The sequence below is a fragment of the Crotalus tigris genome, unplaced genomic scaffold (assembly GCF_016545835.1).
Source record: "Crotalus tigris isolate CLP2741 ecotype Arizona unplaced genomic scaffold, ASM1654583v1 scf7180000020062.1902635, whole genome shotgun sequence".
Classification (NCBI taxonomy): Eukaryota; Metazoa; Chordata; class Lepidosauria; order Squamata; family Viperidae; genus Crotalus; species Crotalus tigris.
Genome location: NW_024097841.1, coordinates 1077638 through 1105287, shown reverse-complemented (window position 1 = coordinate 1105287; position 27650 = coordinate 1077638). Strand labels below are relative to the sequence as shown.

At 39.3% G+C, this 27650-nt stretch overlaps 1 protein-coding gene across 3 annotated transcripts in view; it reads right to left on the bottom strand.

Annotated features, from left to right (window-relative positions):
• Positions 1–27650, bottom strand: part of HEPH (hephaestin) — a 120872-nt gene that overhangs the window by 58079 nt on the left and 35143 nt on the right. For all 3 annotated transcript variants that reach the window (XM_039365364.1, XM_039365366.1, XM_039365365.1), the window contains exon 6: positions 3489–3743. In XM_039365364.1, coding sequence (XP_039221298.1) covers positions 3489–3743 — 255 coding nt within the window. The remainder of the gene's footprint in view (positions 1–3488; positions 3744–27650) is intronic.

The following is a 27650-nucleotide window of genomic DNA, read 5'->3' as shown; positions in this document are numbered from 1 at the left end:
ACATCCTTAGTTTCCGTGCTAAGAGTCATTTGTTCATTAGCATCAAAAGTTTTTTCCGGTGTAGGTTGGTAGTCCTGATGTAAGTTTAATTCCTCCATCTCAGTAAATTGTGAATAAGGTTGAAGACGGGTCTCTTGAGTATATACCCCTTCTGCTGTTTCTTGGCTTACAAAGTGCTCACTTACACCTTGCGCTTTAATTTGTTGTTGAAAAATAATCTCTTTTGTATAGGCAATTATTTGTTCAGTATTTTCAAGAATTTTGTCCAATATATACTTTTAATTGAAATCTGGACAGAGTTCCTCCATTTCAGTACTATATAAAACCATTATTCTTTTGGTGGAGGCTGTATTTAATAACAATCAGTCAGTATCCACTTCCACCCAGCTATACAGCTTCTTTATCTTTCCTTTTTGAGATAATTTGAAGGTCAAAGTCAGACTCAGAGTCCAAAAAAACAAACAAAAAAACAATTGCAGTAAATAATTTCACCACAAGATGTCCCCAGAGGGTTAACCAGTTCAGTCTTTCCAGACCCCCAATAAAAATGATTTCTTCCCTCTTTTCCTTCTTTCCTTTGGTTATAAAAATAGTAGAAAATAAAATAAAAAATTCCTCCAAATTGCTAGCATATTAAGTTTCTGTAACAAGGATTTTAGGACTCTCAAATATTCAAAAATAAAATCAACCATTGAAAAAGTTAAAATTAATTTTTCTTTTGTTCCAAGGCTTTCCTTCCCCCATCAACAAAGCTGCTTTAAAAAGATAGGGAAATGATTCCAAAGGCTTTTCACAGGAATAAATAGGAAAGGGAGAGGCAAGGAAAGGAAAGGTCTCACTGAATCTTCCATGGTGGTTCTATTTCACTTAGATGTTCTTGTGGTTTATGGCTGGTGCAGCTATGTGATCGGCCATTTTACTGACCAATCTTTACTCCGTTGGCCCAAAGGAGCTCGCTTGGAAAGCAGAGGGCGCCACCGCCCCTCTGCAGTCAAACAGGCAGCCTCCCCAATGGTGGTCGCCCCTCCAGGGCGACTTTCGACCCAATTAAGTGTCTATCGGCAGGGGAAACGGCCGGCAAAGAGACGAACCTCTCTGCACGACCGCAGCACTGCGACCTGGAACCGGAAGCCAAGATTTTGTTATTGTACTATTGATTACCCAATCACCACGCTGCTTTCCAAATATTCAAATGTAAAACTGGAAAACCAATAAAAATTTGTTATAAAAAAAAAGATCATTCTGAATTTTATGCCCATCTTCTAAGGCAGGGCTTTTCAACCGGTGATATGTGTACCACGAGTGGTACTTTGGCACATGGCAGGTGGTACATGACCTTCCTAGAAAAGTGTAGCAGAGGAGAGGAATGAGCTGAAGCGACTCAAGCCTGAGGGAGAGGCAGCTGGAGCTGCAGGACTGTTGGGGCTTGGCAGAAGCCCCAGGATCGCCGCAGGGCTCCAGCTGATTGGCGCTTCTGGAAGTAGCGCAGAGCTGGAGGTGAACTGAAGAAAACGGGGGGGGGGGGGAAAGGAGAGGATATAAAAGAGGTGGTTTTGGCAGGAAAGGGAAAAAAAAGACAATAGGGAAAAAGAAGGGGATGGAGAAGAAGCTGTGAAAGGAGAGCCCAGCAGGCAAGGAGGAGAAAGAGACAGGGAAGAAGTTCATATTCTCCAGCTAGGAGAATTCAATCAGCACTAATGAAATGACAAGCTGGAAGATGAGCATGTCAGAAAGGATGTTGGTTTATTTTGGAAGCCAATAGGTTCTGGGTTAGCTGGCAGCTTGATCGGGTTACCATAAGGACTTTTATACAGTTTTTACAGCATTTCATAATTCAGAGGTTAGGTTTGTGTGCTTGGTTATTGGAATATTTTAGTTTGTTTCACGAAGTCTAGCAATGAATCCAAAATGTTCACTTCTGTAGGTTTTAATCCATTTAAACAAATGTAATTAGTTTTACCCCCTTATCTTGAGTCTGTCTATGGCTTTTAGCAAGATTTCTTTGTAGGTAAACAGGCTTAATTTAAGATTATCCCTTTTCGCAATTGCTGGAACTTTTCAGGCTCTGGTTGCAATATTGTTTAAACTGAGGAATGCCTGAGGCTATTATTTGACAGTTTGAAGAAAAGAAAACGGAGTTAGTGTTTCTTTATTCTGGGAGGCTTTTGTGAGCCTTTCTTGCTTTGCGCTTGATTCCTGTGTCCTTATGGGTACAGTGTAGGATTGGGGAGTGTATTCTTACTACACTGTGGAAGGAGAGCCCAGAAGGCAGAGAGGAAGAAGAGAGAGGAGAGGGAAAGAGGGCCGACCAGCCAGCTGACCATCAGGATAGTGGTGCATATTAATAAATATGAATAAATTCATCATACATTTGTCAGTGCAAAGGGAAAGTGATTCAGCAAAGGAACAGCTACCAAAGAAATTAAAACCGGTACTTTTTTTCCTTTTTTGCTACAGTTTGTAACATTTTATTAGATTATAGAATAAAATACAAAAATACAAAAGCAAATAGTGGGACACAGTGGGGAGGAAAAGGGGGGGAAAGTGAGGGGAGAAGGGAAAAAGAACAGACTTCCTCTGTTGCAGTAGAAGGAAGCATTAACATTGAACCTCAGCTTTTTACTTTTCCATATTATAAACTAGCCATTTCTATAACAACAAATGAATCTAATCAGTAAAACCCAAAATCCCTCTCTTTTTTTAGTCATCAAGTTTTTGATACCTTGCTAAGCACTGGTGGTACTCAAATATTGTGATATCCTAAAAGTGGTACAATCTGTTGAAAAGTCCTGTTCTAAGGCTTTAGTTGGCAAATATGCCAATGATAACTATTTGGTATCATTGGCATATTTGTTAAGTATTTTCTCTACCTTTGTATTTACATCTCTCATTGTATTCACATATTCACTCATTTATTAAAATATTGATCATGCAAAAATCAGACATGACATATGAAGCTGCAATTTATTCTAACTTTCCTTCCTTCTTGTGGTGTTTCCCTTGAATTATTTTTAGTTGTTTTTCCTGTCTTTGGGAAGAGGGAACTCTCCTAAAAGCATTAGATTTAGAAAATCTAGAAAATGTTCTAGATCTAGGAAATGTTCACAGTGTGATATTATAAATTGTTGGAACAACTGTGGTATCTGATTGTTTTTAGTCAAAAAAAGAAGACCCAACTGCACTACCATCTTTTTCATGGATTATAAAGTACTTCCTCAAAGATATTAAGATGTCCTCTGAATATGGTCAAAACATTGAGATGGCAGCTGTGATAATGGTCTAATAGAAGCCACACATGAAAAAAACAGCTTCTTCTATGCAGTGTCACATCTGTCATCTTGACTTCTTTGACCATATCCCACAGACAACTGATTCAGAGCATGGTCCTGAAAGAAGAACGTTTTATGGGTTTGGTTCAGCTCTCCCCTTTCTTCTCAAGCAAAATGGCTCTTATTTGTGTAGGTGACTTAAGGACTGAGGTTGCTCACCTTGCAAGTGGTCAGAGACCTCACAGGTCAGCAACCATTTCCCAACATTGTGAGGAACCATTTCAGCTGCCACGAAGGTTGCTGGGAAAAGAGAGGCCACATCAGTCCGGTGTCCTCGGTTGATCAGTGTCTGTCCATGGAAGAAGGCAGTGTGGACATCAATCTCACTGCCCATCCCAAAGAGATGCCACGAGACCCGATCTCCGGCACATACTGTGATCTCAGGGAGGTTCCCAAAGACATAACCATTAATGGCTGCAGAAAGAAAGAGGAAAGTCACAGTGGGAGGGGGTTCAGGGTTAACTCTTGGATAAGAGAGGACAGGACTGGCATGGGTCCGTTCCTTAAAAAAAAAAAAGAATTGTAGTTGCATTTTCCTAAAAAAACAATGCCTTTTAATAACAGTTAATAACAAATATACAGCAATGTAAACTATAGATTATTATAAAACAAACCATATGCTTAAAAATAATCAAAATGTTTAAAAAGCCCACCAAAACAAAACCAAGAAACAAAAGGAAAAAAAAGACATAGCCAAAAAAAATATAAAACACAAGAATACCATTCAAATTTTAAAATCATATTACCATTCTAAATTTTCAAGTATTAACACACTATTAATACCACTCCCTTTTAAAGTAATAAATTGGACCACATGGATTCCTATTGTCTAATTTCATCTCTTCCTTGAGGAAAAGCCAGATAAGAGGTGACAGATTGCATGAAGCCAACTTTTAGAGTCTGAAGTACAAACTTCTTTCCAGGAATACATGATCACCTTCTTTGTCCAAGCACAATATTTTCAAAACACTGAGAATTTCTAAATGTTTACAGTATAATTTAATATCACTTTAACATTTTTACGCTTAACTTCCTTCAAGGAATCAATTCGCTACAATACTATTTTACCAGTGAAGAATTGCTAGTTGACATGTCCATATTCTAAGGTTCCTTTACATCTAGGACCTAAGAAGGACAATGGCCGACTAATAAACTTTCCAGATATTTTTTGTTAAGTGGGATGTTATAGTTCCAATAGATAAGGCCGCGACCCTTTAATACAGTTCCTCATGTTGTGGTGGCCCCCAACCATAAAATTATTTTCATTGCTACTTCATAACTGTAATTTTGCTACTGTTATGAATCGTAATGTAAATATCTAATATGCAGAGTGTATTTTCATTGTTACGAACTGAACATAATTAAAGCATAGCGATTAATCACAAAAACAATATAGCAATGCTCGCTGGAGAAGCTTTCTCTTCCTTGCTCAAAAATGTTGGGAGGGAGGGAAGGGGAAGGAAGGAAGGAAGGAAGGGGAAAAGAAGGAGATGGAGAAGGAAGGAGATTGAAGTGGAAAGGAAGGAAGGAAGGAAGGAAGGAAGGAAGGAAGGAAGGAAGGAAGGAAGGAAGGAAGGAAGGAGAAAGAGATTGAAGGAGAAGGGATGGTGATGGAGATGGAAGGAAGGAAGATTGAAGGGGAAAGGAAGGAGATGGAGAAGGAAGAAGATTGAAGGGGGAAAGAAGGAAGGAAGGAAGGAAGGAAGGAAGGAAGGAAGGAAGGAAGGAAGGAAGGAAGGAAGGAAGGAAGGAAGGAAGGAAGATTGAAGGGGAAAGGAAGGAGATGGAGAAGGAAGGAGATTGAAGGGGAAGGAAGGAAGGAAGGAAAGAAGGAAGGAAGGAGAGAGAGATTGAAGGGAAAAGGAAGGAGATGGAGAAGGAAGGAGATTGAAGGGGGAAGGAAGGAAGGAGAGAGAGATTGAAGGGGAAGGGATGGAGATGGAAGGAAGGAAGATTGAAGGGGAAAGGAAGGAGATGGAGAAGGAAGGAGATTGAAGAAGGAAGGAAGGAAGGAAGGAAGGAAGGAAGGAAGGAAGGAAGGAAGGAAGGAGAGGGAGATTGAAGGGGAAGGGATGGAGTTGGAGATGAAAGGAAGGAAGATTGAATGGGAAAGGAAGGAGATGGAGAAGGAAGGAGATTGAAGGGGGGAGGCACTGCCAAGGACGCACAAGCAGCTCCGCACAATTGCCCGGGGAGGGGGAAGGCTCTGATAGAGAGCCTGGTGGAGAGCTAAGCGGTGGCACATCTGGGGCCTCGAAAGCTGCGCCTCGGATCCATGTGCCTTGGAGCCGTCAGCTGCCCTCTCACACCCGCCAACCTGGAGCCCCACATCCTCATCCCAGCACCTCTTGCCCTCTCCCAGCTGCCCCCCAGGACCTGCTCACTCCTCCAGCCTCCTGAGCGCCATCGCAGCGGCGGGGTCGTGGGAGCCCCTTTCCATGCTGTGCAGCGCATCGCACATGAGAGGGGCGCAGCCGGAGCGCCAGCTCCCGCTCGGAAGGTGCCACTTCTCCCCTTCCGGCCCAGCCGGCTGGCCTCGCCCTCTTCCCCGCCCTCTGGCTGCTTCCAAGGCCCGGAGCCCGGCAAGCCGGGAAGGAGCTGCTCCTGCCTGGCAGCCTCATGGCTGTGCTGGGCACTGGAGGGCTGAGGCGGCCTCCGACGGCGAGGAAGGCTGGCCGGGCGGTGCGGGGTAGGCTCGCGTGCAGCTCGGAGGGTGGCTGGGGACAGAGCATGGCCGGGCAACCAGGAGGCATGGAGACCAGTGAGGCGCTGCAGCTCAGCTCAGTCGGCAGCGGCAGCAGCAGCAGCAGCAGAGCAGCCCAGCGGCAACGCCAGCAGCAGCCCAGACCCAGCTCAGCTTGGCCCGGCCATTGAGCCAGCCCAGGGTGGCGTCGGGGCCGCGTGCAATGACGCTGCGGTGGCAGGAGCAGGCGCTGTTGGAGGAGAAGGACGCCCCGGAGGTGGAGGAGCCAGCGGAGGAGGGCAAGGGTGGCGGCGGCGGCCGGATGGAGGAGCAGTGTCTTGGTTTCTAAGACCATCGGAAATATTTGTTTTCCGATGGTCTTAGGTGACCCCTGTGAAAGCGTCGTTTGACCCCCAAAAGGGTCACGACCCACAGGTTGAGAACCGCTGCTATAAAGCATTAACAGATAAAAGGGGGTTTCTCTTTCTGGCTCTTTCAACAAAGCTCAGAAGAAAATTAAAAACTTGAAAAGTGAAAGTGCTGACTAAGCAGACAGAGCGGACATTTTGAATAGGAATGGAGGACTGATTGATATTAAACGAGGGAAGAGAGACACCTACAAGTTAAGAAGGAAACACGCATAGAAGTAAAGTAAAGAAACCACCCTAAAATCACTCCAAAAAATAAAAAGGCCAAGCTGTAGTTGAATTGAGGACCCAGGCAAATAAGAATTGATTGAATATAACCTATTACATGATTGAACTGGAAGAGACTAACTAGGCACAAAAGGCTGAAAACTTAAAGAAGGTGAGAAAAATCACATATTTGTCTACCTTGCTGATCACGTCAACCCCTAATCAAGAGATTAATTGTAAAACCTGGACTGTATTGCTAATGAATTGAACATCTGCTATAATATTTAGACAAATCAACTGTTATATATTATTATATACAACTATTTAGATAAATTAGATTTGCAGTGGAATATGAGCATTTGAAACTGATAAATACTTTAGCCTGTTAATTACTGTATATTAAAAGCGCCAGTGTTAGACAAATCAACTGTTATATATTATTATATACAGCTATTTAGATAAATTAGATTTGCAGTGGAATATGAGCATTTGAAACTGATAAATACTTTAGCCTGTTAATTACTGTATATTAAAAGCACCAGTGTTAGAGGCTTTATATTGCATTAGTAACAGAACATAATATTGTTAAGATATAAGGTATCAGTGATAATATTAGAAGAATAGCAAATCTTTCAGGTGTGGTGGAAGAAAAGACAAAGATCGTACATAAGTGGGAGTGAGGGCTTTTGTCATCATTCCAAAAGATGACAAGCATTCCCAACTTAAGAAAAGTTGGGACTGGAAGAAGGCAGATAACTCAAACAACATCGGCAGATCTAAGCCCAGCAGGGCAAAGATCGATAGAAGAAATGATACCAAGGGAAAGAGCAGGCTCACTTAAAGACCTACAATCAATGTTAAAATCAATGCAAGAGGTCATGTTGAGAAATCACGAAGACCTGAAAAAAGAAATAGGCAAAATAAGGAATGACACCGGAGAACTCAAAGAGAAGATGGGAACAATGGATCAGAAATTTGAATGCTTCCAACAACAAATACTGAAAAATGAACAGAAATTATTAGAAATGGAAGATAGAATGAATAAGGAGGAAAGAAGAGTAGATAAAATGAACGAAAGACTCTCACAAGTAAACAAAGAATTGGAAAAAAACTGTTATCTTGCTAGAGACAGAGAAAGCAAATCACTACTTATGTTTTCAGAACGTGAAAAAGAAGGGGGAGGACCTCTCAGAAATGATGACAGATATGTTAGCGAGAGCTTTAGAAATTGAGAAAGAAGAGATGGCAAATGAGATAGATGAAATATATAAAATACACACAAATTATGCAAGATGAAACAACTTATCTAAGGAAATGCATATTAGATTCGTCAAGAAATCAGTCAGAGATGAGATCCTGCATAGAACTAGAGATGACCCAACAGAATATAAAGGAAAACAACTAACAATTCTTAAACAAGTCCTCAGGAGGGTAAGAGATCTTAGAAGACCTTATTAACACATCACATTGAAACTAATACCAAATATTAATTTTAGGTGGTTGATGCCGGAAAGGATCCTGGTGACTTGGCAAGAAAAAAGATACAGGTTGGATACAATAAACAAAGCAGAAGAGTTTTCTCAGCAATAGCTAGGTAGCGAAGATGAACTAGAAGAAAGAGAACTAAGAGAAGAAGATATTACAGAGAGACATAGCAGAAAGGCACGAGAAGCACAAAGCAAAGAACCGGAAATTGAGAGAAAGGAAAAAATGAATAATGGCAATAATGACGAAAGTAGACATAAAGAAGACAGATCAATGAGAATGACTAGATTAAAATATAGGCAGTAATGTGGACGAACTAACAGCATTATCACTAAATGTAAATGGCTTAAACTCCCCGGCTAAGGGAAACAAAATTTTGAATAGGCTTAGTAAGAAAAACTTAGACATAATAATCTTACAAGAAACACATATAAAGAATTAGCACCAAGATCTATTAAACTACCCCAAGTTAGGAATTAAATTTGTATCTCTTTCACAGCAGAAAAAAGGAGGAATAGTGATATATGTCAAGGAAAAAATCCCAGCAAAACAAATTTATCAGGATGAGGAAGGTAGAATACTGATAATTGAAATCTCCTTGAATAAAAAAAAAGTTGCCCTGGTAGGAATTTATGCTCCCAATGAGAGACAAAGACAATTCTACAAGACATTACATAAGATCATTGGAGATATCGAATATGAGAATATCTGTTTAACTGGCGATTTCAATGCAATTGTAGATAGAGAATTAAATTATAAAAGTGAGAATGCAAGAAAAGAAACTAGAAGAATACTACCCGATACTTTTTTTTAAATGGAGGAGGAACTTAACATCCAGGATAATTGGAGAGAGAAAAATTTGAACTTAAAACAATTTACATATTATTCCTGGACAATGAAAGAATTAAATTCAGATGTAGATGATGTAACATTAGATATTAATACATGGGCAGACCACAATCCTATTATAATGAAATGGAAAGGACAGAAAACAATAAGGAGGTGGACCTTAAAAAAAGCAATCTTAAATCAAAAAGAATACAAGTATAAGATGGAAGAACAAATGCGGATATTCTTCCAGACAAATAAGAAAGAGGAGACTAATATCCAAAATCTATGGGATACAGCCAAGGCAGTCATGAGAGGAACTGCAATTGCATACATGGCCAATGAAAATAAAAAGAAAAGGCAATATCAAAAAAGCCTAGAGGAAGAATACAAAAAAAACTAGAAATATAACTACATAAAAAACCACAATGTAGGGATCTAAAATGACAACTAGACCTAAACAAACATAAATTGAATATTATAGAAAAAGAAACATTGGCACAAAAAATAAAAAGTATCAGACAAAAATTTTTTTGAACAGGCAAATAGATTTGAACTGGCTTATAGATTAAAAAAACAAAAAGATAAAAGATGGATTAGTAAACTATGCAATGAAGTGGGAGAGATGGTATACCAGACTGAGAAAAAACATATGACGTATGAATTCTATAAAAATCTTTATAAAGACGATGGAAAGATTAGTGAAGGAAGAATACTACAGTATCTTATGAATGCCGAACTGCCACAGGTCCTGGAAGAATTTCAAAATATATTAAATAAGGACATAACACTCCAGGAAATTATAGAAGCAATTAAAAAATAAAAAAGCAATAAAACACCCGGCCCCAATGGATTACCATCCGAAATATATAAAAATCTTCAAGAACCTATGGGCCCAACCCTACTGGATATATTTAATGAAGTATTAAAAGCAGCAAAGACCCCAAATTCATAGAAAGAAGCAATCATCACACTAATACCTAAAGAAGATTCTGATTTAGCTCTCATCAAAAACTATAGGCCTATCTCTCTATTAAATACAGATTATAAGATTTTTATGACAATAATGGCAGAAAGATTAAAAAGATACTTAGCTGAATTTATCCATACCAATCAAAACGGTTTCTTGCCCAAAAGGCAAATAAGATATAATGTTAGGATTATATTAGACACGCTAGAACAGTGGTTTTCAGCCTGTGGGTCAGGACCCCATTTGGGGTCGAACGACCATTTCACGGGGGTCGCCAAACCACGCTGTCCGCCATTTTTTCCCTTTTCCCTAGCTGTCCTACTCCCTCTTATTGGTGGCCACACCCACTTGGGGGTCACCACAACATGGGGAACTGTATTATGGGGTCACGGCATTAGAAAGATTGAGAACCACTGCGCTAGAATATTATGAATCGCATAATGAAAAACAAATGGCACTGATCTTTGTTGATGCGCAGAAAGCATTTGATAATGTTAGATGGGACTTTATGTTGACCCAACTTAAACATATGGAATTTGGGGAAAGATTCATTAACATGTTCCAAGCAATTTATTCTAAACAAGAAGCAAAAATAATTATGAATGGAGAATTAACAAAAAGTTTCCAAATACAAAAAGGTACGAGACAAGGTTGTCCACTATCAGCATTATTATTTGTACTCTCTTTAGAAGTCTTAACAAGAATAATTTGAGAAGATAAACTGATTAAAGGTTTAGAAATTAAGAAAGAGATATTTAAATTACAGACATATGCAGATGACTTAGTCTTTATTTTGGAAGAGCCCTTTGAGTCTGGCTCAAGTCTATTACAGGTCCTGGAAAACTATGGAGATGTAGCGGGGTTGAAGATTGACAAAGAAAAAACTAAAATGTTAGTTAAGAATATGATCAAATTACAAGAAAACGAACTAGCAAAAAAAAATAACATCCAAATAGCTAAAAAAGTAAGGTACTTGGGGATTCAACTGACAGCAAGATCCATCACACTTAAAAGAGAAAATTATGATAAACTAATAGATCAAATTACTGTGGATTTAGATAGATGGAAAAACCTACAGCTCTCATTTATGGGGAGAATTGCGACAATTAAAATGAATGTGCTTCCTAAGCTACTCTTCCTATTCCAATGCATAACAATTAAATTAGGCAAAAACTTCTTTGAAAATTTAAACAAAATTATATCCAACTTTATTTGGCAAGGGAGAAAACCGAGAATTAAATTCAAGTTATTACAAGACATAAAGGAAAGAGGAGGATTCGGCCTCCCAAATTGGGAAAAATACTATCAGGCGGCAACATCTGCTTGGTTAAAGGAATGGATACATTTAAGGAATAGGAAATTGTTAGCACTAGAAGGCCATGACATGTAGACAGGGTGGCATGTGATACTATGGAATGGGAAACACAAGGCACATCAGTACTTTCAGAAACACTACATTAGATGAGCACTATTAGATGTGTGGATTAAAATTAAAAAATCTAACTACAAGAAAATCCCCAACTGGATTTCGACATTGGAGATATTTCTGCACCCAAAATTTATGAACCTAGGAAGGGTAATTACATATAAAGACATTCTAGATGAGAACGGAGAGTTGAAAACAAGGGGGAAACTATTAGAAGATGGAATAGAGCTGGAATGGTGGGCATATCTGCAAATACAATCATGATACAGATAGAAATTACACAGGATGAACAAATCATTTCACAATATAGAGAGATGGAATATGCATTGCGTATCAGGGGGTTGAGAGAGAACCTTCAGGAGGACTTAAAGATGCTTATTGTGAAAGATATTGCTCTTAATCTGGGCTGGAGGCCTGAAATAATTGGGAATGAGATAGAAAAATTTTTTAGAGTCAACTCACGGGTTGCTAGACAGAGAAACGTACCAAGAGACGTGGTCATCTATTTCTCCAGAAGATTTACTCGTAATACAGGCTTTTTATAAACAAAAGTTTCAAATTGCAGATCAAGATGTGATAATTTTAAAAGAAATACCTCCCAAAATTTTAAGAGGCAGAAAAGATTTCGCTTTTCTGTCTGATGAGTTAAAGCATCGTCAAATTCAGTTTAGATGGGAGATTCCAAGAGGAATAATAGTGAAATATGAGGGGATACGCCACAGATTAACTACAGTCTCGAAGGCAAGAGATTTTTATCACTCTATCTTAAAGGCAAGATCGTCCTCACCCCCACAAACAAGGATAATGGAAGAGTCTGTTATGGCAGGAGCCTCATCAATGATGGTCATGGAACAAGCTGTACAGAATCTTGAGATAAAAGAGCAAAAGATGACACGAGCTGCCCATAAACGTAAAGAAAAATAGCAGCAGCAGAAGAGTGGTGATAAAGTTGAAGGCATGGTTATCACAGAGCCTGTGGGAGGGGCAAGACCAAAAAGATCTTCGACAGTGGATCTGCAGGCCATGCTCCAGAGGATTCAGGCCGGTGGAGATGGCTAGGTTCCTGACCTGGAATGTTAATGGCTTAAATGTGCCACAGAAACGAAGAAAGGTCTTTCATTATCTGAAACAACATAACAATGATTTGATATGTTTGCAAGAGACTCATATAGCTTTAAAGGACTCCAAACTTTTGATGAATCCTCGTTTGGGTTCACATTTTATTGCTCCAGCTCCAGGGAAAAAAGGGGGAGTGATAATTTACGTGAAGAAAATTTTTTCATCTAAATTAATTTAGACTGACTCTGAAGGAAGATATCTTTTTGTGGAATTATCATTACAAGGTAAAAAAGTTCTTATTGTTGGATTATATGCTCCTAATCAGCAACAGAAACAATTTTATAAGTTTTTGCATGGGAAGATATCTCAGTTGGATTATAAATCTGTAATTTTGATGGGTGATTGGAATGGGGTTTTAGATTCAACTATAGACAAAAGGAGCTCCTCTAAAACTTTTACCCAAACTAGGTTACCTAAAACTTTTTTTGATTTGAAAGAAGAATTGGAGCTCATTGATATTTGGCGAGAAAGGAATATAAGTGATAGAGATTTCACTTTTTATTCGGATAGACATCAGTCATTTTCAAGAATTGACTTTTTTTTGATTACTAGTGACTTTCTCTCTAGAGTGAGGAAGGTGAAAATTTTCCCCAGAACTTTGTCAGATCACAGTCCGGTGTGGATAGAACTACATTTGGAAGATGGGAATAAAAGACCCTGGAGATTGAATGAGAATTTGTTTACTCGGGAAGAGTTTGTACAAAAATGTAAAGAGCATTTAAAGTACTTTTTTGTTATAAATATGAATAAGGGAACATCGATGTCCATGGTTTGGGACGCCAGTAAGGCATATATGAGGGGAATTTTGATTCAATTGAATAAAGTTTTTAAGGAAAAAGGGTCACAAAGACGTAGAGAAATAGAAGAAGAGATTAAATTAAAAGAACAAGAGTTTGTTTTTAATCCAACTGATAATAATTTAAAGGTATCTATAAAATGCTTAAGGAACAATTTAATATGTTGATGGCAGATCAGGTGGCTACCAATCTGTCGTATATGAGACATAATACTTTCTGTAATGCGAATAAGCCTGGGAGGTGGTTGGCTTACCAGTTACGAAAGAAACAGAAAGCTAGAATTATAGAGAAAGTAAAATATAAAGGTATTGAGGTTTTTCAGCAAATTTGATCAAAAAGAGTTTTTTAGACTTTTATACAAAATTATATTCAAGTGATAACATAAAGAGCGTGGATATAGATAAATATCTACAATCAGTGCATTTTCCTAAACTTTCAGAGGAACAACAAAATGGGATGAATAGATTAATCACTGTGGAGGAAATTGGTTTAGCTATTAAGCAATTAAAGGTTGGAAAGTCTCCGGGAACAGATGGATTGACCTCGAGGTATTATAAGACTTTATCTGGGGAGCTTCCGGTACGAGGCGACGGCGATGGCGGCTATCTTCTAGCCGTCCAGCTGGGGAAGTGTCAGAGCCGCGGAGCGCAGCGCGCATCAGCTGGCCCGCGGCTCGGAAATCCCTTCCCGGGCAAAGGGAAGGGATAGAGAACGCAAGAGTAGAGGTAGAACCCCTGAACCCCCTCTGGATTTATTTCTAGAGGGGGTGAAAGGAGTGTTCCCTCGGAGCTCTTGCTGATCTCCGCCTCCCAGCTGTTTTTGCTTCCTTGGAAGCAAAAGAAACCGCCGCTTCTATCTCCGTGTTTACAGCATTTTGGTGAGTAATTTTTAAACGGACGGAGCAGTTTAAAGGACTTTTTCTTATATTTTAGGTGTTTATTTTTTTATCTTTTGATTTTTACTATTTTTCCTCCTTTTCTTTGTTATACTAGTGAAAGGACTTAAGATGGCGTTTTGAAAGTGTCGGAGTTTTTTTTTCCTTTCTCTTTTGTTTTACTTTCCCTTTTTAAGGATTGTTTTTTGCTTTTGCTTTTGCTTTTGGCTTAGAAAATTTTTTTTTTGAATTGTTTGCTCTTTTATTACTTATTCTTGGGATTTATTCTGGACTTTTAATGATTATAGTTTGTCTCTTTTTAAAAATTCTTTTTTTCTTTTTTTCCTCCTCCCTTTTTGGCTGGAGGGGAAAGGGAAGTGACAATTGTGCTTTTTAAAATGGCTTCAAAGAGGCAGCAGCCTTCCTCAGTACCTAAGGTTATTTCTTCTCCTATAACTTCCACTGCACAGCTACAACAACAATCTAAACATGCACCACCGGCTCAGCCACCACCCTCCCCTCCTTTACCTGGACTTTCAGTGCAAGAGGTTAGAGGCATAATGGGAGAGATTGTAGTTCAAATGAGAGAGGAAATGACTCAATTTGTTTCACAGATTAAATCAGAAATTAAATCTGATCTCAAAGAAGAGATAACGGGGATAAAGTCTAAATTGCAAGAAAATAATAATGAATTACGACAAGATATACTGGCAGCTGTTTCAGGTTTGGCTACTGTGGTGGTTAAGCTCGATGCAAGGCTTGAGGAAGTGGAAGACAAAGTTGACTCTTTAGATGACAAAATTCAAGACGTGGAAAGGAAGGTGGACTCCTCACAAGAAGATATTTTGATGTTTCAATACAGACAAATGGAGTATGCTCTGAGGATTAGAGGCCTCAAGGAAGATATGAATCAAGATTTGATGGAGGTGGTTCTTAGTGATCTGGCGCTGGCTTTGGATATGGATAAAGGAGAATTACAGAGAGAAGTAGAAAAAATTTATAGACTCAACTCCTGGATTGCTAAGCAGAAGAATTTGCCCAGAGATGTGGTGATTTACTTTACAAAGAAGTCCCTGCGGAATGAGATTATACAAGCTTTTTACAACAAAAGATTTCAGATTGCCGCCCAAGATGTCATCATTCTAAAGGAAATCCCATCTAAAATTTTAAGAAGTAGGAAAGACTTTGCTTTTTTAACCAATGAGCTTAAAGCTAGATCGATGCCATTCAGATGGGAAATTCCGATGGGTATCGTTTTGAGCCATGCTGGGACACGTTACAGATTGAACACAGTTGACAAAGCTAGAGATTTCTATACTTCGGTCCTGAGTGCAGGCTCAACTTCATCTGGTCGGAAATCTTTGAGTGCTAAGGAACCTGAGCAGCAATCTGAGGCACTAGATTTGGTTTCCGCAGGGATGATAGAAGTGGCAAAGCAACGCCAAACGGAGGCTAAAGAGCAGAGGATGACTCGTGCAGCTTACAAGCGTAAAGAGAAAGAGCAACGTAAAAAAGAGCCCAAAGAGAATTCTCCTGGAAGTGCATCACCGCCGGTGGGAGGAGCAAGACCCAAGAGTTATGCAACACACGCAGCTCTGTCAGAGTTTGATGGTGTCTTCTCCAGGCTGCGTGCCAAGGGAGATGGCAAAGTTTTTGAATGGTATCTTACAGGGTTTAGAGATTCCTCCTTCATGGCGTAGTGCTTTTATATCATTGATTCCAAAGGAGGATCAAGATCTTACTTTACCAAAAAACTATAGGCCTATATCTCTTTTAAACGTGGATTATAAGATATTTGTAAAAATTTTGGTAAATAGGCTTATGAGGGTGGTGCATCATCTTGTGCATAAAGATCAATCAGGGTTTATAACAGGAAGGTATATGAAAAACAATGTTAGACAAATTATTAACTTATTAGAATACTTAGATAAGAACAACCAAGTTCCTGCAGGGCTCATATTTTTAGATGCTGAAAAAGCATTTGACCAACTGAATTGGCATTTTATGCTAAGAGTAATGGAAGAAATGAATTTTGGTGAAAACATATTACAAGCCCTTAAGGTAATATATCAAAAACAAACAGCACAACTTATTGTTAATGGAGGTTTGTCGGAGGTTTTCACAATAGAGAAAGGTACTAGACAGGGGTGTCCTTTATCGCCATTGTTGTTTGTTTTAACATTGGAAATATTATTGATTAAAATTCGAGAGTCTCAGGAAATTAAAGGAATATATGTTAATAATAAAGAATATAAGTTGAGAGCTTTTGCGGATGACTTGGTTGTTACTTTGTCGCAACCTGATTATTCTGTAGTAAACTTATTACAGTTGATTCACCATTATGGTTTGGTCTCGGGTTTTAAGATTAATGTAAATAAGACTAAAATTTTACCTAAAAATTTGTCGAGTCAGGAGAAGCAGATTTTGGTTAACTCGACGGGTTTTGAGATTGTTAATAAGGTAAAATATTTGGGGGTGATGCTGTCTGTTTCTAATGCAAAACTATTTAAAAATAATTATGAAAGGTTGTGGGTCGGGGTACAGAAAGACTTGAAGAATTGGGAAAAGCTGCAATTATCCCTCATGGGAAGAATTGCAGTGATAAAAATGAATATTCTACCCAAGTTTCTTTTTTTGTTTCAAATGTTACCAATTTTGAAAAATGAGATTAATTTAAATGAGTGGCAGAAGGGTCTCAATAAATTTATTTGGGCAGGGAAAAAACCAAGGGTTAAGTTCAAAATTATGCAAGACTTCCGTGAGAGGGGCGGACTCAAGGTACCAAATTTGAAATTATATTATGATGCGGTGGTTTTAACATTAATTAGTGACTGGGTAAATTTGACAAACTCTGAGATACTTTATCTAGAGGGATGGGATTTACTTTATGGGTGGCATGCCTATTTAATATTTAATAAAAAAATAGATTGGGCTTTTAAATCTCATATTTTAAGAATTTCTTTACTTAGGATTTGGAGAAAATATTATAAAAGTGATTTTAAAGTACCATTATGGGCTATACCTTGGCATGCGATAGAAGGAATAAAAAGAGGGGTTAAAATGGATATGGTGTCTTACAGACAGTTACTTAAATGGGATGGACAAAACTGGCAATTAAAATCACGGGAAGAATTAGCACAAGAAAATTTTACTTATTCTTGGTTTCAATATAGGCAACTACTAGATAGATGGAAGATGGATTGTAAGGTGGGTTTCCTTAGAGAAGATGAAAATCTTATTAAGCAACTGAAGGATCAAAGACAAACCCACATTAAGAGAATTTATGGGGTTTTAGTTGAATTGGACTCAGAAACGGAACTAATTAAAGATTGTATGATTAGATGGGCGCAGAACTTTGGTGAGCCAGTTTCATTGGACACCTGGGAAACTATTTGGGTGAGAAATGTCAAATTTACTCAAGCACAGAATCTAAGGGAGAATTTTTATAAAATGTTTTATAGATGGCACCTTGATCCACAAAAAATGTCTTACATGTACCCTGACGTGCAACCTAAATGTTGGAGATGTGGTTATAAGGAGGCTTCCTATTATCATATTTGGTGGTCATGCAGAGAGATAAAAGCATTTTGGATCAAAATATGGTGGAATATCCAGAGAATTTTTAGAAGGAGGGTAAAATTTACTCCGCAATTATTTTTGTTAGGTATTGTTACAGATTGTGATACAAAGGAGGTTGTATTGATGTTAAATTTGATCACAGCCGCGAGGCTGTTAGTTGGACAATATTGGAAGAAGGAATCTTTGCCTACATTGCAGGAATGGTTTTTTAAAGTAGCTTATCTGGCGGAAATGGCAAAGATTTCGGCTTTCTTAAAGCAACAAACGCAAGAGAAGTTTTTTGCTATCTGGGACAAATGGATAAAATTTATACAATTTAGATTGGGTATACAAAAATATCATATAGCTTTTTCATAAGTTTTATTTTTATATATATTATAGATATCTTTTTTGTATATATAAATATAAAGTTTTTAATTTAATTTTTATTTTTTTTTTATTGCTTAAGCCTATATTCTGCTCTGGGAAGCTCAGGGGGGGGGAAGGGAGGGTTTTTGGGAGGGGTGTGGGGTGGGGTTTTTTTTTTATATGTATTGTTTAATTTTCTTTTTCTTCTGTATATGTTGTTTTTTGTTTTGTATTGTTCTTGTTTTTCTTGTAAAATTTATAAAACTTTTAATAAAAAAAAAAAAAAAAAAGACTTTATCTGAAGAAATGATGGAGCCATTAAAGGAACTTTTTAATAGTATTTTGTTGGGTACACAAGTTCCTCCTTCTTGGAAAAGAACTTTCATATCACTGATTCTAAAGGAAGATCAGGATCTTACAGAGCCTAAGAATTATAGGCAAATTTCATTATTAAATGTTGATTATAAGATTTTTACAAAAATTTTGGCAAACAGATTAATGCAGGTTATGAAGGACTTGATTCATAATGACCACGCAGGATTTATATAATGTTAGACAAATTATAAATTTAATTGAGTATTTGGATAAGAATAATCAGATTCCTGTGGCTTTTATCTTTTTGGTGCTGAAAAAACCTTTGATCAATTAGATTGGAAATTTTTATTTTCATTGGTAGAGAAAATGAATTTTGGGGATAATTTTTTACATGCACTTAAAGCTATATATCAGCAACAATCTGCACAAATTGTTGTAAATGGGGGATTGACTGAGAATTTTAATATTGAAAAAGGGACAAGACAAGGATGCCCATTATCCCCATTGTTATTTGTTTTAACATTGGAAATTTTATTGATTCAGATTCGAGAATCAAAGGTAGTCAAGGGCGTAAAGATAAGGAAGAATGAGTACAAATTGCGGGCTTTTGCGGACGATTTGGTTTTAATTTTGGAATAACCGAATCAAGCGATTGATTGTTTATTAGAACTTATAACACAGTATGGGAATGTCTCTGGTTTTAAAGTCAACAATTATAAGACTAAGATATTATCTAAGAATATGTCAGTTAAGGATAGGGAAAGTTTGGTCAAAGCTACAGGTTTCCAGATGGTAAAAAAGGTTAAATATTTGGGAGTATATTTAACTGCTTCAAATGGAAAATTGTATAAGAATAATTATGAACCATTATGGGTAAAAGTACAAAAGGACTTAAAAGATTGGAAAAAATTGCAATTGTCATTGTTGGGGAGAATTTCAGCTGTAAAAATGAATGTTCTACCAAAGTTTCTTTTTTTGTTTCAGATGATACCTATTCTAAAAAAAGAGGCAAATTTGGAAGAATGGCAAAAGGGTATTAACAATTTTATATGGGCTGGAAAGAAACCAAGGGTTAAGTTTAAGATTTTACAGGATGCTCGAGAAAGAGGAGGACTTAAGGCACCTAACTTGAAATTATATTATGATGCAGTCGCTTTAACTTGGTTAAGCGATTGACTTAATTTAACAAATAAGGATATTCTTTCTTTGGAAGGTTGGGACTTAATATATGGTTGGCATGCATACCTGATTTTCAATAAGAAAGTTGATCAGACTTTTAAATTACATATTTTGAGGAATGCCCTACGTCGTGTTTGGAAAAAGTATCATTACGGATTGAATTATAAAATACCTATCTGGGGGATTCCCAGACATGCAATTGAGGGAACTTCTAAGGGGACAAATTTTGATAAAATCTCGTATAAAGAATTGTTAATTTGGTCTGGTTCGAATTGGCATTTGAAATCCCTAGATGTATTAAGGCAAGAAAATATTCTACAGTCATGGTTTCAATATTTACAAATAGTGGATAGATGGACTGTAGATAAGAAAGAGGGAATAACATTAGAAGACAAACAATTCGTTATCCAGATTAAAAATCAGAGTCAGGCTCATATAAAAAGAATTTATAATGTTTTATTAGAGTTAGATTCGGAAACAGAATTGGTTAAAGATTGTATGATTAAATGGGCTCAAAATATACAGGAACCGATTTCATTGGATTTATGGGAGATAATTTGGACTAGAAATGTTAAATTTATACAAGCTCAAAATTTGAGAGAAAATTTTTATAAAATGTTCTATAGATGGCATTTAGATCCTAAAAAATTATCTTGGATGTATTCTAATATACAGCCCAAATGTTGGAGATGTGGCAATAAAGACGCGACATATTTCCATATTTGGTGGAATTTTAAAAAGGTAAAGGCTTTTTGGATTATGATCTGGTGGAACATTCAAAAGATTTTTAGAAGGAAGATAAAGTTTACTCCTCAACTATTTTTATTGGGTATTTTTGTGGATTTAAATGATAAAGAAACTATTTTGATGTTGAATTTATTAACTGCTGCAAGGTTATTAATAGGTTTATATTGGAAGAAAGATTCTTTGCCTACTTTAGAAGAATGGGTATTTAAAGTATCTAGTTTTGCAGAAATGGCAAAAATTTCTGCTTATTTAAAGGATCATACACAAGAAAGATATATTACTGTATGGAGAAGATGGATAGATTATATTCAAAAAAAGTATGGAACTAAAAAGTTTCATTTATTTTATGAATGAATATTATAGTAAATATTATAGAGAATTGTCTTATAGGTTATTGGAGTTAAAGGTTAAGTATGATATTTTCTTTTTTTTCTTTTTTCTTTTTCTTATTATAATTTTTTTTATTATTATTAACCCTGTATTCTGCTCTGGGAAGTGAAGGGAGGGGGGTTGGGGGTGGGAGGGAGGAAATGTGGGGGGGTAAGTGTAATATAGATAATGGTTGCTTATAGGGGTGCAGCCTGGGCTCTCCCCTTATGCTGCGTTCATGGGTTTGATAGGGATGAGAGGTTAGAAAGTGTAGAGAGGAAGTAGGGTAGTGAGAGGAGAGGGGGAGGGGAAGAGAGTAGGATGGGAGGTGAGAAAGAGGAGGGAAGTAGGGAATGTTTTAAGAGAGGGTGGACGCGGCCCGGGGGGAGTGGGCAGGTCATAATAATGTTTATTTTATCTTAAAATTGTATTGTATACTTTTTTTTATAATGTTTATATGGAAAAAATAAAAAACTTTTAATAAAAAAAAAATCATGATACAGAAAAGATAAAAAAGAACCCGGGATAAAATTAGAACACATAGAATTAGATAAAATTCTACTAAGAACTGAAGATAAAATGATAAAAAAGATATACTGGACTTCTGGTTCTGGTTCGCGGCGTCTCTAGTTGCACAAGGAGACTTCTCTCCTCGTCGGCTAGCTTTCCCTTCGTCGGCAGACCCTTATGCGGGTCCAAAGTCGCCCTAGAGGGTGCGATCTCTGTCGAGGAGGTTTTGCTTGGCTGATGAAGAGCAGCGGCTCCCTCAGCTTTCCGAGCCATCTCTGAGGGCTGACGGAGTAGATCGGCCAGTAAAATGGTTGATCACCCTGCTGCTTCAAACCGCAAGTCAAAGAACATCTAAGCTGTAAGAACCCCCGTGGTAAATTTTTTCTTTGTTATTCTCTCTATTCTGTTTTGTTTTGTTACCTGAAAGAGCCTTTTCGGAATTACTTCCCTGGCTTGAAAAGGCAGCTTCTACATTTTTTTGGTGAAGGAAGGAGTTCTATAAAAATAGAACAAAATTTTATATTTACTTTTATATTTTTGGGGGTACAGAATTTTTTTCCTGTTCTTTTCCTCTTTTTCTAAGAACTGTACTATCATCCTATGCTGGAGGATTATTTCTTTTTCACGTTATACTTTAAAAGACAGAAAAAGGGAAATGACGTTTGGAAAAGATCTTTTTTAACTTACTGAGGACATCTAGAGGTGAAAATTTAATACTGCCGCCTCTGGTTACTTGGTTTGAAGACAGCTGACCTTCAAAATACTTTTGAAGAGGAAAGATAAGCTGGGTAACTGTGGGAACTGTGGGGGTGGATATTGCCTAAATTATATTAAATATAGCCTCCACAAAAAAGAAAAAAGAGACTCTTTTTAATTATTATCAAAATGGAGAAACCTCAGTCACATTTAAACTGTACACTTATATTGGAAAAGATCTATGAGGCTACTGCAGAAATATGTGCTACAATGAAAAAGTTTACTACAGAACTAAGATCTAGGGATTTCACTTCAAATGTTCAAATGGACATCCAGACTATATCTGACTATGGTATAAATCAAAATATATTAGAAGAGGAATCAACAGAGATAAAAGAGGAACTTATTTTATCTTACAAACCTTTCATCTGCAACTTTGAGGAACAGAAGTAGCAAAGACTGAGATTTCAAACTACAAAGCAACGACACTTCAAGGAGGAGATCATCTGCAACTTAGAGGAACTGAAGAAGCAAAGACTGAGACTTCAATTATGGGACAGGAATAGGAGGTTAACGTTAGCTATCACCTATAAAGAAAATCTATATAAGATGTTTCACAGGTGGCATCTTCCTCCTATAAGATTAGCAAAAATGGACAAAAAATCCTCATCATTATGTTGGAAATGTAGAAAATCACCAGGGACTTACTACCACATGTGGTGGGAATGCCCAAAAGCCCAAGAATTTGGGCATCTGATAAAAAATTGGTTGGAAGAGATATTATCATTAAAAATTGAATTAAAACCAGAAACCTTTTTATTAGGGATAACCAAGGATAAATTCAGCAAAGGATCTTTATATTTAGTATTGCACACTCTAACTGCAGCAAGACTAGCCTATGCTCAGAAATGGAAGGGAAAAGAAACCCCTTCCGAAGAAGAAGTATTAAATAAAATCCTATCCTGCGCTGAAATGGATAGGTTAACATTAGAGCTCAAAAATAAACCTGAAACAGACTATTTCGAAATTTGGAATGAAGTGTATAAATGGTTAGATTTAAAGAGGCATGCTGGGATGAATGTTGATGAATAAGTTAATAACTCAGAAATCTTTATACTAATATTTTTTATATCAGATAGAATTAAAAGTTATTTAACCATAATGTACATTATCGAAAGAGTGCTCACTTTGTTATAATGTATTTTTTTTTCTTTTTTTAACACCAATAGTATTGTGCAAACCAGGGAAGTTGTATCATCTCCAATGTGTCTTTTTTGTTTTTAATTGTATCATGTCTAATGTGTCTTTTTTGTTTTTAACTGTATATTCAATAAAACTTTGATTTAAAAAAAAGAAGTTACAACAGCACAGAAAAAAGTGACATGATCATTTTTCACACTTATGACTGTTGCAGCATCCCCAGGGTCATGTGATTTACATTCGGATGCTTGGCAACTGATTCATACTTATGATGGTCAGTGTCCCAGGGTCATGTGATCATCTTTTGCACCTTTTTGACAAGCGAAGTCAATGGCGGGGGGGGGGCATGGCCAGCTCAACATCACTCAGTTTAGCTCTCTGGCCGCTTCTACAGCAGATCTGCTTGAGGGTGTTCTGGGAAATGTTTGACAGAGCTGAACCCATGTCCAGCTCCATCATTAAGGGGACCCCCTGCAATTTGACATCAATATGCAGCTTCTTCTTCAATGACCAGTGGGCTCCTGTTCTCAAAATGCTCCTGTGGGACGCACAGAAACCCACCCTATTCTGGCTGGGACCCTGATACCTTTCCGAGGCAATTCTTCCGATGGACGGTCTTTCTTGCGACCCAAACAGATGGCGGCTACGTGGCCTTGCCGGCCACATGCCCGGCAAGTAGCAGAGCGAAAACAGCAGTCGGAGCGCTTGTGGTGGTCTCCACATCCGAAACATTGAGGGAATAGAACTGCCTTGTCAGACCCCTTGTCAGCTTGCTCTTGGGGCCTTATCTTTGCTGGCTGCTGCACACAGTCAACCTCATTTTCGGAATCCAGTTCGGATACCTCTCGAGCAACCTCTTGATGGACTGAGCCTGAACTCGTAGGGTTCTTGGAAAGCCACAAGGCCTTAACAGCTCCTCCCGCTGCTACGTCGGCCGTGATTTATTTTTATTTATTTATGAGACTTATATACCGCTTTAAGTGCAAGTTAAAGTTAAGTTAACAGAGGCTAACAACCAACTTCCCTTCCTGGATGTCTTAGTCTACAAGAAATCCAATGGCTCCCTAGGACACACCATCTACCAGAAGAAAACACACACAAACCGCTATCTGCACGCTCTCTCACACCACCACCCAGCACAGATCAACTCTGTAGCCAAGACACTCATCTCCAGAACAAAACGCTTAGCTGACGAACAACACCTAAAACCCGAACTACACACTCTCACCAATGTACTAACATCCAATGGATTCCATAGAAATAAGATTACAAACCTAATCCAAAAAGAAACCCCCACTAAAATCCAAGACAAAGAACAAGAAAACGGCAAAGCCCTCCTCCCATACATAAAAGGCACCACAGACAGAATCAGTAAGATCCTTCATAAACACAACATCAAAACAGCATTCTGCACAAACAGAAAAATATCCACCATCCTTAGAAACCCCAAAGATAAAATTGAATTAGAAAATCAAGGAGTATACGAAATCCCATGCACCACTTGTCCCACCACATACATCGGACAAACCAACAGAAGAATAAGTGCACGCATTGAAGAACATAAGAACTCAGTCAAAAAAGAGGAACCAACATCTTCCCTGGTCCAACACCTTAAAGCCACAGGACATGAAATTGACTTTAAAAATACCAGAACCATTGCCAAAAGTGAACATTTTAATAACAGAATAATCAGAGAAGCCATCGAGATAGAAAAACGCCCACACAGCATGAACAAGCGAGATGATACCTCCCGCCTACCAGCCATTTGGAAACCTGCCCTTATTGACAAACGACTCCCTAACCCCAAAATCTTAAACCCCTCTGCAACTCAGACTAACCTGAGCACAACCAAACAGAACACTCCCCCAGCCAATCAGAGCACAGCCAAGCCCCTAACCATTCAGAACACACCTCCACCCAATCAGAACACAGCCAAGCTCCCATCCAATCAGTTCATACCCTCACTGGCAGTTAAAAGGAAGAAACAGCTAAAACCACACATTGCTGCTCAAAGCAAGAAGCTAAAAACACCAGCCTGAAGATGACGAATGTGACTTCGTCGAAACGTTGCCAAGACACTTCCAATTTTACGCGGGAGAAAACCCGAACAACCAAAGACCTATATATATATATATATATATATATATATATATATATATATATATATATATATATATATATTAATATTAATATTACATTGCCCCCAACAATCTGGGTCCCCATTTTACCTACCCCGGAAGGATGGAAGGCTGAGTCAACCTTGAGCTGGTGAGATTTGAACCGCTGACCTGCTGAACACAGTCAGCTAAAGTGGCCTGCAGTACTGCACTCTAACTGCTGCGCCACCTCGGCTCTTAGCACATCTTGGAAAGAAACGTCTTCCTTTGCAAAAATCTTTTGCTGCAATTCTCGGCTCCTCAAGCCACAAACTAGCCGATCTCGTAGCCATTCTTCTAAGTCTTTGAACTCACAGGGCCTTGCAGCTTGACACAGAGCAGCAATAAAGTCCGCAGCAGGCTCTCCTGGACGTTGGTCCCACTGCTCAAATGCATGATGCCATGCAATCACCGATAGCTTCGGTTCAAAATGTTCCTTTAACATTTTCTTCAGCTCTGTATAAGCGATAGATTCCAAAGGTGTTGGGGCAACCAGATTATCAGCAATATCAAATGTCTCTTGCCCACAGACACACAGTAATGTTGCAGCTTTGAGTCCGTCCTCCAGAACTTGATTTACCCTAAAGGGTGTTTCCCTCTCGGAGAAGTGCCCGGACGGGTTTGTGGTGTTTCATCAGCCTCAACATCAGGGCAGGGGTGGGGGAGTGGCAGTCATCGCTCGGAGGTCCCTGAGTCCTCGTGGGATTCCTGCTCCGGAGATTGTTGGGTGTGAGTCCCTCCTATTGAAGTTGGGTTCACGGGTTCAGTTGGGCTTGTTGCTGACGTACCTACCTCCCAGCTGCGTTGCAACAGCCCTGCCTGCGCTGCTGGAGTCAGTAGCCGGGTTGGCGGTGGAGTTCCCCAGACTTATGGTACTGGGGGACTTTAACCTGCCATCACTCGGCGAACGCTCAGAGGCAGTGCAAGAGTTCATGGCTTCCATGGCAACCATGGACCTGACCCAGGTAATCCAGGATCCGACTCATAGGGGTGGTCACACGCTCGACCTTGTGTTTCTCTTGGGGCAATGGAGACATGATCTGGAACTAAGGGGAATAGAGATCTCTCCCTTGTCATGGACAGATCATTTCCTATTGAGGCTGGACTTCAGAGCATCACTCCCCCACCGCAGGGAGATGGAGCCGATTAGGTGGTTCTGCCCCAGGTGCCTAATGGACCCAGATCGGTTCCAGGAGGAGCTTGGGGAAATAGCTGACTCCCTTGTCCACAACTCGTCCGGGTCCCTGGTTGTGGCCTGGAATGAGGCGGCGTCCGGGGCCCTGGATCGAATTGCGCCTTTGCGACCTCTCTGTGTTAGTGGTCCCCGGGGGGCGTCTTGGTTTACTGAGGAGCTCCGGGAGATGAAGCGCCACAAGAGACGTCTAGAGGGACGTTGGAGGGCCAGTAACTCTGAATCTGACCGATCACTATTAAGAGCCTATCTTAGGACTTATTTAGTGGCGATAAGGGCGGCAAAGCGTGTTCACTTTTCCGCACTTATTGCATCCGCAGAATCTCGCCCGGCCGCCTTGTTTAGGGTGACCTGCTCCCTTCTTAAAGTGGAGGAGGCGGAGGAACTCTTGCAGGGGAGAGCTGAAGAGTTTGTTCAGTTTCTCTCGGACAAAATCGCTCAGATTCAGAGAGAACTGGACTCCGACTGGGCAGTGCCAGCCGAGATGCCGGGGGCTGGTCTTAGTCATGTTATCTGGAGCGAGTTTGAGCCTGTGACCCCTGATGAAGTGGACAAGGCCGTGAGGGCAATGAATGCCGCCACCTGCTTATTGGACCCGTGCCCCTCCTGGCTGGTCTCTGCCAGTAGGGAGGTGACACGAGGCTGGCTCCAGGCAATAATCAATGCCTCCTTGATGGAGGGGTCTTTCCCGCAACCTTTGAAGGAAGCGGTGGTGAGGCCCCTCCTCAAGAAGCCTTCCCTGGACCCAGCTGTTTTGAAGAACTTTCGTCCTGTCTCCAACCTCCCCTTTGTGGGGAAGGTTGTAGAGAAGGTGGTGGTGTCCCAACTCTTGCAATCCTTGGATGAAACCAATTATCTGGACCCTGTTCAATCTGGTTTCAGGCCCGGCTACAGCACTGAGACTGCTTTGGTCGCACTGACCGATGACCTCTGGCGAGCCCGGGATAGGGGTCATTCCTCTATCTGGTGCTTCTTGACCTCTCAGCGGCTTTCGATACCATCGACCATGGTATCCTTCTGCGTCGTCTCGGAGAGGTGGGGGTGGGCGGCACCGTATTGCGGTGGTTCTCCTCCTACCTCTCTGACAGGTCGCAGTCGGTGTTGGCGGGCGGACAGAGATCGACCCCTAGGTGCCTCGATCATGGGGTGCCTCAGGGCTCGGTCCTGTCCCCCCTCCTTTTTAACATCTACATGAAACCGCTGGGTGAGATCA